This window comes from Ipomoea triloba, chromosome 15 (assembly GCF_003576645.1).
Source record: "Ipomoea triloba cultivar NCNSP0323 chromosome 15, ASM357664v1".
Taxonomy (NCBI): domain Eukaryota; kingdom Viridiplantae; phylum Streptophyta; class Magnoliopsida; order Solanales; family Convolvulaceae; genus Ipomoea; species Ipomoea triloba.
This window is the reverse complement of record NC_044930.1, coordinates 20,884,659-20,897,172: the sequence shown is the minus strand read 5'-3', so window position 1 is coordinate 20,897,172 and position 12,514 is coordinate 20,884,659. Positions and strand designations below refer to the sequence as shown.

Sequence of the window (12,514 nt, the reverse complement as noted above, 5' to 3'; positions counted from 1 at the left end):
GCAAAATTGAGAGCAATAGTCGAGGGACCATTTTGGGAAAAAACTCTAAAGTTTAATTAAATGAGTTTATCCACAAAATAATTCATTAATATATAACATATTACGCCAAAGACCTTGTGGTCAAGTGGTATGAAGTGACTATATTGACTCGTTGGGCTTTGGACATATACTACATTTAACATGACATAAGGGACGACTGAGAATATAAATAAGAACATGCCTTCAAACTTTTCAAAGTAATTTTTAAATACTAATACTAGTTGAGTAGTTGAACTAAGTTACAATGGTAATTAATTTTCAGTTCTTGAAAATGCATCACATAACAAGATTTAATCTTTAAATTTACATTATTATAATTTCATATAAACCAAGTTATTCTCAAGTACTAGTTGAACAGTTGAATAAGTTTAAATTTTAATTAATTTTCTATTATTGAAAATGCATGACATAACAAGAAGGGATAATTACTAACATCACTTAATATTCATCATCATTTCATTTAATTACATTTCGTTTCATTGCAAAAAGGCATCACAAAAAAATGATATCTTGCCTTCGGGATCAGTTACAAAAGAAACATATATCAATCTGTTTACAAAAAGGCATTACCAAAAAGGTACTCTGCCTCCATATGGAATTAGTTACAAAAAAAGGGCATAACAAACAATAGCATTTTCCCTTGGCATCACATAAAAAGGTACCCTGCTTTCTAGCACCTGTGCCATCACCATAACACAACTATTCATTTTCCCTTGGCAATACCATGCCCCCATCATCTATTGTCGTAACTCTTGTGCCATCACCATCTACACCAACTGACTGATTAGCATCATTAACATGTCTCCCAGTATTAACCATTTCTTGATCAGATTGAAAAATAGAAGGGTAATTGATTCCTAATATCTTTTTGAATGCAACCATGAAGAGACGTTTAGTATTTTCAAGTTTAGCTACCCGTTGATGTAGATCCTCAGTCTCATAGGATGTAGTTGATGAGGATGTGAGGAAACACTAGGGAAGTAAAAAGCAGCATCATTATCGAAACTGGGTACTTGGCCACCCTTTTTTGGGTCCACCAACAGCCTTTAACCACATCTCGTTGTTGGTTGAGTCAATTTCAGTTGTTCTACAGTCTCCTACATTGAATAAAAACTTGATGTTAATATATATATTTTGTATGCACATATACAATGTCATTAATCAACTTACCATAACCTTTTGTGCTTTCATAGAAACATATTTGCCAGTTTTCTTCTACGTGTGTGTTTCTCGATATAACAAGTCAGGACTAGGCTCCTGCCCACCATGTTTTTCTTTCTGCAAAAATACATAAGTAATTATATATATATAAATAAATAATAGTTAAGTAATACATATAAAGAACTCAATCGCCTATGATGTTTAGACATTGGTATAGATCCGCAAGTGTGGAGTGAAGAGGGGCCATCATCACCATGTGAACTATTTCTGGACCATTTATTCTTTTCACACTTTGCAATATAGCTAGGCGTGTTCCATAATTCACAGAGACCTTTGTACACTTCTGGCGTGATCCAATTTGGACGGGACGGGATTTTTCCGCACGAACATCATAAAGGGTATTCGAGAGTCTTTCAGAAGCCTTTACATCAAAATTGCATTGAATGGCAACGTCATGCTCAAGAATCCATCCGTACTTTTTCTATGAACATTAAAAAAGAAGGTTAGAATTTTTAATAAGTACAAAAAATAATGAGTTAGTCTTTTATATTATTACACTAACCTTCAACTCATTAAACCATACTTCCTTAACCTTGAGCGGTGCTTCCTTGTATGATATTATAGGTTTCTTGTAATATTTTTTAATGTAGTAAATCATTGCACGATTTGCACCATGTGGTTCGAAACCATCTTTCACAGCAAGAGTAATATTCGGCAATCCACCCGTCTCCGAAGGCACTTCGGATTTGCTCATATCATTCCTTGCATCTAATGCAGCAGTTGAAGGGTTTGTGCCTAGCGAATCATTAGAAATACTATTAGCCCTACTTGGCCCATCCATAGGATTACTTTCAATGGATGTTGAAGAATGTGGGGTTCACATATGACATTGAGAACCACCCATGTGAGGATTGCAAGGGTCACTATTATTACCACAATTCATTCTTAATGAGTTACGCCTATTTTGAGGTAGGGGTTGAAGTTCTGGACTAGCATTTAGTAAGAACTTCATTGATGGGTGTATGAAAGGGTTTTCCTTCTTGTGACTACCACGATTACAGGAACTTGATCCAGAATTGCCTTGCCTTATTAAGCTAGTGACATCTATAACATTTTGAATATTATGTTTTAATACATATAATCAAGAAAAACAAATAAAGTATAAGCCAATAATTGCAATTTTATATAGAAAAATAAACTTTGTCAATAATTGTTGTACCAAGTACTAAAATGAAGAAGCTAAGTGAGACAAAACCAAACAGAATGCGAGTTAAGAAATTTGTATCTCTTCCATGAGTTTGGTTTGAGAAAAAAAAAAAAAAAAGCAAACAGAATGAGAAATTTTAACACAACTATATAGTGGAAATTGTAAAAATATCATTTGCAAGCCACAGACAAGAAACACAAAGAGAAGAATGAGATATGAGTAACTAACAAGAATCATACACCAAAGTGAGACCCACTTATCACAACAACAACAAAAAAAAACCAGAAAATCATGGTATAAGTGTGGATATTGGACAAAAGAACTAAAAGATAGATTCACTCAACTACTCAACTCCAAAACTTTGGGTGATTTGGCTCTAGTATTCATACTATGGACACAGCTTGTTGAAGAATTTCATCTACATGATTTTATTTATTTTGTATTTGATATATTTCTATCCTAATTATTTGGATTATGTGAGTTAAGAAATTTGTATCCCTTCCATAATTATTGGGTTTTAAAAAAACAAACAAACGGAATGAGAAAACTTAATAATCTATCTATCAACAATTTACATAATGTCTCTAATCTAAAAATAAGTATTCAATATGTTGTTCACATCTTACAACACTCTTCCTACGCCTATAACAAGAGAAAGAAGTATATATTAAATGATAGGCTTATGTTTAATTTTGATTTAATACTTATTAAACATGAATCAAGTATAGGATCGAGTTTATCCAGAAAAATATCCAGTTGTCAATGGTCCCTAAGGTGCCATCATATGCTAGACATTATTAAGACATCCTTCCTTGACATGAGAGTCAGTAATTCTTAATTTTACCATCTAAAAACAATATCAAATAATAAACATAAACAACCATTACTTGAAACAAATCTATTGTAGAAAATCATTTTTCCTAGAGTACAAGAGCACTACCTTTAGTCCTTCACCATTCATGATAAAATTATAAGAAAAATACAAGAAATTCCTGATAGCACAAAAATAAGTCTAAAAAGAAATTCAACATTATAACATTTAAAATAAAAACAGAATTACAGGTATTTTGAGAAGAAGAACACGAACGGGAAGTGTGTACCTTCTTCACATATATGTCTGTCAGTCTATATATGAATCTCGTAACAACGAAAGTGCTAAAATGAAGAGAAGAGATTACACGTGAACTGTGGAGCCCAGTAAAAGTGCAAAGAGCAAAACGACATCGTTAAAAAGCTTTGCAATGGAGGTGGAAAGCAGAAAATAGACAAGATGGAGTACAAAAAATATCTTAGAAATAATAGTCTTGACAAAACCATAACAAACCACTGTACTCTTGGGAAAACGGTAGTAACGTCAACGAAGGTTGGCACTCTTTAAGAAAGAAGAACAAAAACAAGCGGGAAACGAAGTCTGTGTTGTGTTATAATAACACCGCCTTAAAAGCGTTATTTGCCCGGTGATGGTGTAGTCAAGAAACTTGGCACACTTTCGACAGGTTACACAGACTAACTATGCTTAGCGTATACTAACTATAGCGCAGGTGAACCTGACTTTGCTCAGACAAAGGGACAAAAGGATTAAGGAGGAAGAAGATCAGAGATTCTTGGTGTGTTTAATGAATAAAGGAATGTTGCTTTATATAAAAAGCCATGCCTACTCCTCAACCATGAGAATCCAAAACTAATGCTGCATCACTCATTCTTATTAAATGAGAATCACTCATTTAAGTAGAAAATTAGAAGCCACACAAAAGGCTTGGACTAAGAGTTATTTGTAGCCAAAAAATAGAAGACAATAAATGTTTTGACCAACTCTTAGAATTTAATTTTTCAACAATTCCACACAAATTATGAGAGTTGACAAGAAGATTTGTTTAGGCTGTTCACAAGAAATGATGATCCCCACACATTCAAAGTAGAAGTTTAGAAAGGAAAATATCTGAGCAATACAAACGAGCTGACCTTAATATTAGTGTTTAAACTTCAACTAATACATAGTGACATTGAGTAATTTTCTTCTTGAGAGTGACATGAATCTTGAACTCATCGATTAGACAAATTTTGAACTTAAGACACACATCAACTCTAAATGCAGGTTCTATGAAAGTCAAACTCTTTGACTACTTATGATGAATCATTAGTATTCAAGTCTATTGTATCTAACTCAAAATAGACCTTCAACACTGTCACGTCTATCTCAACACAGACTTTTATCTCTGTCAAGTCTATCTCAGTATGCACATTTAACTCTATCAAGTTTATCTCAATATAGACATTTAACTCTGTCAAGTCTATCTCAATATAGACATTTAACTCTATCAAGTCTATCTCAGTATAGACCACCTTTAAAGGTTATAGAGTAGTTAAAGACATAAATCTGGTAGTTCATTAAGAACATCATGCTTCCTATGACTTTAGGATAGTCTTCTTGGGATACAGAGCTCTTGTAATCCTTCTTTAAGTGCACACCACAATCATAGGAAGTGTTTGACACGCTTCTCATATATTTTAATCCAATTGAAAATACAAATGTTCATGAGTGCTCTAGAAAGATAGCTCATTATCTTTCATAACGGGTGGTTAACCCTTTTCACTCTAGTAGGTGATTTCGTTAAGTTTATCTCAATATAGACTACCTAAATGAAATCATTAAGAGCATTTTATGCTCACATTCTCAATTAAGCGGTGAATTCATTAGGTATCAAGCAAATAACCGACGCATAATAATTTGTCTAAAAAAACAAAGTCATGGTTTGCAAGGTCGTATATAATACACACACACACACATACCATATATATATATATATATATGTTCAAATGTGCCCGTGCCTTCCCGTGTGGTCGGTGCGGTATGCACCACTCAATGTTAGAAAATGCTTCACAATGAAAATACACAAAAACACCAAAAAAACACACCACACACCCAAAATAATGCACCATAACTCCACTGCCCCTAATGGTGAATTTGCTAACATTGTGTGGTGTATATTTGCATACCTAGTGGTGTGTTTTTTGGTGATGCGTACCAAATGATACATATTTGTGTGGTGCATTTTCTACCATTGAGTGGTGTATATTTCTATACATAGTGGTGCGGACGCACTGACCGCACGTTAAGGCACGACCACACCTGATTATGATCATATATATATATATATATATATATATATATATGTATATATATATATATATATATGTATTCAGGTGAGGACTAATGTATTATAGAGGATTATGAGGATAAATATTATACATTAGATTGTAGTAATGAATGGTGTAGATTAATGGTAACTATTGGATTAGGTTTGGATTATAATAGACATGTGCTTTATTATGTTAGCCTGGTGGGGGTATTCTTGTCAATTTAGTCTTGCGTTTTAATTATGGAGGCTTATATTTTGGCTGACTTTTGGTAGTCTCAATACACACGTTACCTTTTTCAATTTGGAGACCAACCGCAGCCGTCGCTTTGTTTCTTCTCGTTGAAGTCGCCGGTTGTTCCATCTTGCTAGGCGGAGGGTGTAGCAATGGCAGACATTGGTGGTGGTCGTCGGCGAGATAAGCGACATGTACGACAGTCGAGGGAGGCGGCGAGTCGAGGTAAGTTTTTTTCGCATGTTTCGTTTATTTATTTATTTATTTATTTATTTTTTAAAATTTCTATTGTGTTGATGGTTTTTTCCATTGGTGTGTTTGTGTTTTTGGCGTTTTTTGCATTTTTGATGTTATGTTTCATTGTATATGGCACATATTTGTGTTTTGTGGGGGTTTGTTGTGTACGACAGCGGGGGGTACTGTGTATTTTCTTGTCGGTCGACAGTGGTGTGGGTTCGGGTCTCTTGATACAACATATGGCTTAGCTTCAAATCTAAATCATTTTCTCCATATAGCATTTGATATTCCCCTTTCATTTGAACACATTGGACTTCCTACCAGAATACATACAGCAAATCTAAAATTTTTCTACCTTGCCATCGACAAGTATTAAATCTCTTTGATTGTAAGACAATGATCCAGTATCAATGATTTATAAGCTACAAATTATGGCTTTTTTTTATTATTTATTAGTTTATTAATTGTTCTATGCACGGTTTTTGTGTGTCACGCTTTAATGTTTTGTGTGCCCCGGTTGCATAAGAAGTGTGCACCATCGTACTGTGCCGAGTTATTATACGGCACTCATTTTTTGTTTCTGTATATATTATGTGGCATTCTAGTATATATTGTGTGCCATAATAGGCGGGGTTGTTATCAAAATATCAAAGGTATGTTTTATTTGGGAAATGTTTAAATTATGCGCACTTGTTAACTGAGTATAAATGGTAATTGTTATTATTAGTTTTTTAATAAAGTCATATGCCCATGCACATGTTTTTAAATTATGAATGAATATAAGGTTGTTTGAAAATGTCGTGGTCATCCATGTGTATATGTATTATGTGTCATGCTTTGATATATTGTGTGTCACGCTTGAATATGTTGTGTGCACCTTCGTATTGTGCACCATTGGTTTCTCCCTTTGATGATATTTGTTTTTTGTTGGTAGCAGCAAAAAAGGTTAGGGAAGCGCCTTCGGTGGGGTTCTCAGCTCATCCCAACTACCAAATGATGATGAAGATTTTGTTGAACGTTCGGTTGCTTTCCTAGAAAGGATGCGGCGTGACCCTTTATAGGATGCTCCAGATATTGATTTAACCCTAGAGGAGCGAGCTCGATTGCCGACTGTTAGAGTTAGGGTGCCGCCTACACTATTGGTCCCCTAAGTTTTGATCAATGTTAGCTTATTTTTGTGATCATTGTTGTGTTAGCATATTTTATGGGTCTGTTTTTACGTACAGTTAGTTGTATGCCCTTCATTCGCGGTTGTGTCTATTTTTTGCTCTCTCAAAATCAATGCATAGTTCTTGACCTTTATTTAATATGACAGTGCAACCATTTTTAATTTTGTGCACACGAGTTTGTCCTGTGTGGCATACGTTATTAATGAGTATGGCACACACCCCCATTAATATGATCATCTGTGCCCATGCAATTTGCCTTGTGTGCCCTCTTGGGTATGGTGTGTGCCTTTTTACTCACCCCTGTGTGCCTAGTTTATGGTTTATGTTTAATATCTAAACTCCAATCGTAAATCATGTTAACGGTTTAAATAGTATTGAAATGCTCTTATATATATTGCATTATTCCCAAAACACTACATAATTAACACAAGAATACATCTGAATTTACATTTTTTACAATATTAAATTATTAATCCTTATATTCAAAATCGATTTTTTTTTTTAAATATGATTAATTTAATCATTGATGGTAAAAAAAAATTATCACTTTTAATTCTTTAAGACCATCAAAAGTGACATTTTTAATAATTCATTAAGACTAAATCTAATCAATTTTAAACTTAAAAATAAAAAGTAAAAAAATACATTAGGCAAGAAACAAAAATAAATGGTTAATGGTTTGCGTTTAAAATTATATGGTGTGTGCCTTTTTTCTCGTGCATGTGTGCCACATTAATGGTTAGCGTTTAAAATTTAAACTCCGTTTGAATATCATGAAACCATTTTTTTTTTTTTTTACATTGAAATGTTGTTATTTATTAATATCACTTTTTGGAATAGTTATTATTTTATGCTTCCTTATTTTTGCAATATAGTGAATTATATAATTTGGTTTTCTACAAAATAGTAATTATTATAATTTAAAAAAAAAATCGTCTCATATATGCCTGCGGTCAAATTACACTACCAATTTAATTTTTTCATTATGTTGATTTATATTTTTCCACTAATTTATATCATCTTTTTTTTTTTGCCATTTTTTCACGTGGCATTCCTTTTTTCCTTTTTCAATTAGGATTCTTTACCATCAATATGCATGCATATTGTAATACGCTAAGTATGTTAATTATAATCCTACCAAAATTAAAATCTCAATCAATTGTCTTCTTTGCCCTCCTTTGTTATTTATAATTAAAATCACACCATATTTTAGATTGAATCACAACCGTGAATACATCTGAAAATGTACAATTGATACATGATTAAATGCAATAAATGTTCAATTGGTACATGTTAGGATATTGGCTTAATTTTTTGTCACATATTAGGCTAAGTTTAAATGTGTTTTAGTTTTCCTAAACTGCCTAGACCTAGCTAATCCGGGTGCTACTTCAGAACCTGCTTCAGCTTGGCATTTAAATCATTCACTGCCCGCCCGGAAAGTGTGGCGTCAATTAAAATGTGTGGTGATGAGTTATTATTGGGGATCTAATGTGTGGAAAATTACAACCAAGAGTGGGTTTGGATTTTAAGTATAAATAGAAAGCTTTGCTTCACATTTCGGACACGCCTCACGAGAGAATTGGGAATGGGATCAGATTAAATCAATTAGCCACTTTCTTTATCATATTTCAATTTACAAAGCATTATCTTATGGTTACTTAATCACTCTTCAACTATGATGCTGGAGGTTGCGAAGCTATGTTCAGAAGGATTATGCAGCTTATGAAGACTTAGTGATTGGCTTGCACGAATTCATCCACGATATTAGTTTTGAAGAAATAAGTTTGTACTCAACGTAGTCCATTGTTGAATGGTGTTGGTATTTTTTATTTCTTGTAACTCTTTGGTTTTCTTAGTGGATTGGGTTTTCGTGAGTGACCCCGCAGACGTAGGAGTATTGCTCCGAACTGCGTTAACAATCCTGGATGTCATAGTTTAGGGTCTGTTTAATTTATTGTTTACGTTTTAATTTGTTTAAAATGAAGATCAACAACTAAAGAAGAAGCATATTCAGGTAAAGCATGTTCAAGCACAAATTCACAACGGTTAGCACAGAAAGCGCGCACACAAAGACAAATACGGTCATGACCAGACCAAACAAATAACACAAAGACACAAATGACATAACAATAAATTGCAATATCATATTCAGACATCAATTCAGAAAAACACATAGATTAACTCTGGAAGAGATACAAGAAATTCAAGCAAAATAGGTCCAGAAATAGATAAAGCAGGCATAAGTCCAAAGAATAAAACAGTAAATAATGGAGATACGCACATAATGAAAAAATCAACTTAGGCACATTTAAAAAAAACATAAATAATAGGTAAATAGATAGTAAAAAACAAAGGGATTCCAAGACTCAGGTATTAAGACAATACCAACTAAAGAATAAAAATTAGAAGAAACCTAAACTCCTGAAGAGGTTTTCCTTTCAGCTTTTAATAATGCACTGAGTCCGAAACTTAGAGATTCCGCATCTGAACAAAGTTCTTGATCTGGAAAATAGAGTAACTCTTATTAGGCAAAAAAATACTTATTGAATTATAAAATACCTGATTTTATTTCGACAATGATCTTTCAATGTAGATTCTCCAATCCAATCTCTTTATCTTCCACTAGTTTCCGAGAACCATTTTTCCCTTGTGTTGCATGTGGTATAAACTGAGATATAAAATCTGTTTTCCTAACCTAAACTTGTTTTACAAATGGTGCAATGCGCTTGTGGGTGTATTTCTCAGCCTTTGATCCTTGTAAAAGTAGTAGCACTCTAGTCTGATGTGTCCTCGAATGCTGCAATAATGACAAACAGGATTATAAGGCTTATAGGCACGTTTATATTTCATTACCATATTATGACGGTGTCTCGCTGAACTCATTTGCCATGCTGTACTGGTTTCTAGAATATCTTCTGGACCTGGTCCAGTTGCTCTAACAAAGACGGTTTTATCTTTGTTTTGGCCACCGGGTGAAGCCAAGACCAAACTTTGTAGTTGACTGCCTCCCTGTGTCAAGAATTTGATCTAGAGTTGAAGTCGTATCCATCATCTGAATATGTTTCTTGAGAGTAGTCAGTTCCTGCGTTAGCTTGACCACTTCCTGGTTTAGCTTGTCTTCTTGTTCAGAAGCTGCTTTGAGTAGCAGATCTCTTTCAGATATTTGATTTTTGTACACTTTGCTGGCTTTTTCTAATATCCCTACCTGACTACATAGAGAACGGTTAGCTTTAAGTAAACATTTCCATTTGGGATACAACTTCGTATACTCTATTTCATAAGAAAAAAAAAAGAGTTTCAAGCTCTTCTGCCCAGTTGTAATCACAGCCTTACGAATCATCTACATCTTCATCTTCAACTTATGTATCAGCTGCAATCCTGACCGTGAATGCAACGAAGTTGCCAGGAATCTCTTCTGTATCAGCTTGATCGTCACTCTATGTAGTGCTGCCATTGATTTTTTTTCTTCTTAAGTAGGTGGCACATTCAGCCTGAACGTGACCATAACCTTCACACTCGTAGCACCGGATGCCTTTGCCACCTGTCTTTTCTCTAGGTTGGGTTGTACGAGATGTAGACGGTTTGTAATTTGATCCATTCAACTTTGAATTAGTTTTTGATGTATTTGATACTTTGTAGTTGTAAACACAAAAAATCAAAATTGTATATATTCACAAAATCGGGTTACAGTGTGTATATAATCGAAAGTGCAGGTACAAATTCTCTGTATAATCCTCTGATTCTTCACTGACGTGTTCTACTGAAGTGCCTCCGGGTCTCAAGTGGCGTAGCCTCCGGGATTCAAATAGCGTAGCCTCCGAGATTCAAATGGCGTAGCTTCCGGGATTCAAATGGCATGGCCTTCCGGGATTCAAGTGGCGTGAACTTCAACAGAAACCATCAAGCTTCAAGATCTTTAAACGATTCAAGTCTCTAACTTCTAACTTCTTCAATGATGTCTTCAATGACTTCAAAGCTCTCAAATCTTCAATCTCCAAGGTGTGTTTCAAATGTGAAATGAGTGGCTCTATTTATAGTGGAGTGTGTAACCAACTTCCCTCAACAAACTCCTTAAATAAATAAATAAATAAATAATTAATTAATTAAGGGAATGAGCATTGCCACAATCAAGTCCAGGTTCAAAACTCTATCATCTAATTCAAATTCAAATTAATTATAATTATTAAATTCAAATATAATAAAATTATATTTAAATTATAATTATAATTAATATTAAATTCAAATAATGAATTGGGCTTGGACAAGTTAATCAATTAATTCAATAACTCAACATCAAATTTAATTGGGCTAATTAATTTAATTATCATGACCCAACTAATTAAATTGGTTCAATAATCAATCTCAAAATTAGGCCCAATAATAATTTATCAGCCCATTTTTCGGTTCAAATTTTCGGTGTCTACAGTAGTTTTGGGATTTGTTGCCGCAGAAGCGGTTTTTTTGTTTGACTTGTTTCAAGATTTTATTAAAATGTTTGGTTAACAATACTACTGGATCATCATCCTCGATTTCGTTTGGATCATATACAGTGTCCTGTTCGTCAGCTGTAAAAGCAACATTCTTTTTCTTTCTAATTAAAATGTTGGGGATCTAATGTGTGGAAAATTATAGCCAAGAGTGGGTTTGGATTTTAAGTATAAAAAGAAAGCTTTGCTTCACATTTCGGACACGCCTCACGAGAGAAATGGGAATGGGATCAGATTAAATCAATTAGCCACTTTCTTTATCATATTTCAATTTACAAAGCATTATCTTATGGCTTACTTAATCACTCTTCAACTATGATGCTGGAGGTTGCGAAGCTATGTTCAGAAGGATTATGCAACTTATGAAGACTTAGTGATTGACTTGCACGAATTCATCCACGACAGTAGTTTTAAAGAAATAAGTTTGTACTCAACGTAGTCCATTGTTGAATGGTGTTGGTATTTTTTTTTATTTCTTGTAACTCTTTGATTTTCTTAGTGGATTAGGTTGTCGTGAGTGGCCCCGCAGACGTAGGAGTATTGCTCCGAACTGCGTTAACAATCCTGGATGTCATAGTTTAGGGTTTGTTTATTTTATTGTTTACGTTTTAATTTGTTTAAAATTAAGTAGACATCCTTAGGGTTGTGAATTCAAGACACACGATCTTTTTCAGCATCTATTTTTAATGTCTAGAATTAATCATCATTGTCCTCTAAAATCATGTGTCCTCATGTGAATAAGAGCCTATATATATATATATATATATATATATATATATATATATATATATATATATATATATATATATATATATATATATATATATATATATATATAT

General features: G+C 33.6%; 1 protein-coding gene across 3 annotated transcripts; it reads right to left on the bottom strand.

Annotated features, from left to right (window-relative positions):
- Positions 1-464: 464 nt before the first annotated feature.
- Positions 465-3,960, bottom strand: LOC116007641. Of its 3 annotated transcripts, XR_004095307.1 has the most exons (5): positions 3,508-3,960; positions 1,763-1,995; positions 1,532-1,681; positions 1,210-1,317; positions 465-1,136 (listed from the first exon to the last, which is right to left on the bottom strand). XR_004095307.1 is itself a non-coding variant. In XM_031248376.1 (4 exons), exons 1-3 carry the CDS (start codon positions 2,039-2,041, stop codon positions 1,255-1,257), a joined length of 570 nt encoding a protein of 189 aa, XP_031104236.1. In that variant the 5' UTR covers positions 2,042-2,241; the 3' UTR covers positions 465-1,136; positions 1,210-1,254. The 3 variants fall into 3 exon arrangements, 2 of the variants coding, with proteins under 2 accessions (XP_031104236.1, XP_031104237.1); XM_031248376.1 differs by lacking the exon at positions 3,508-3,960 and having other exon boundaries at positions 1,454-1,681; positions 1,763-2,241; XM_031248377.1 differs by lacking the exon at positions 3,508-3,960 and having other exon boundaries at positions 1,763-2,241.
- Positions 3,961-12,514: the final 8,554 nt, after the last annotated feature.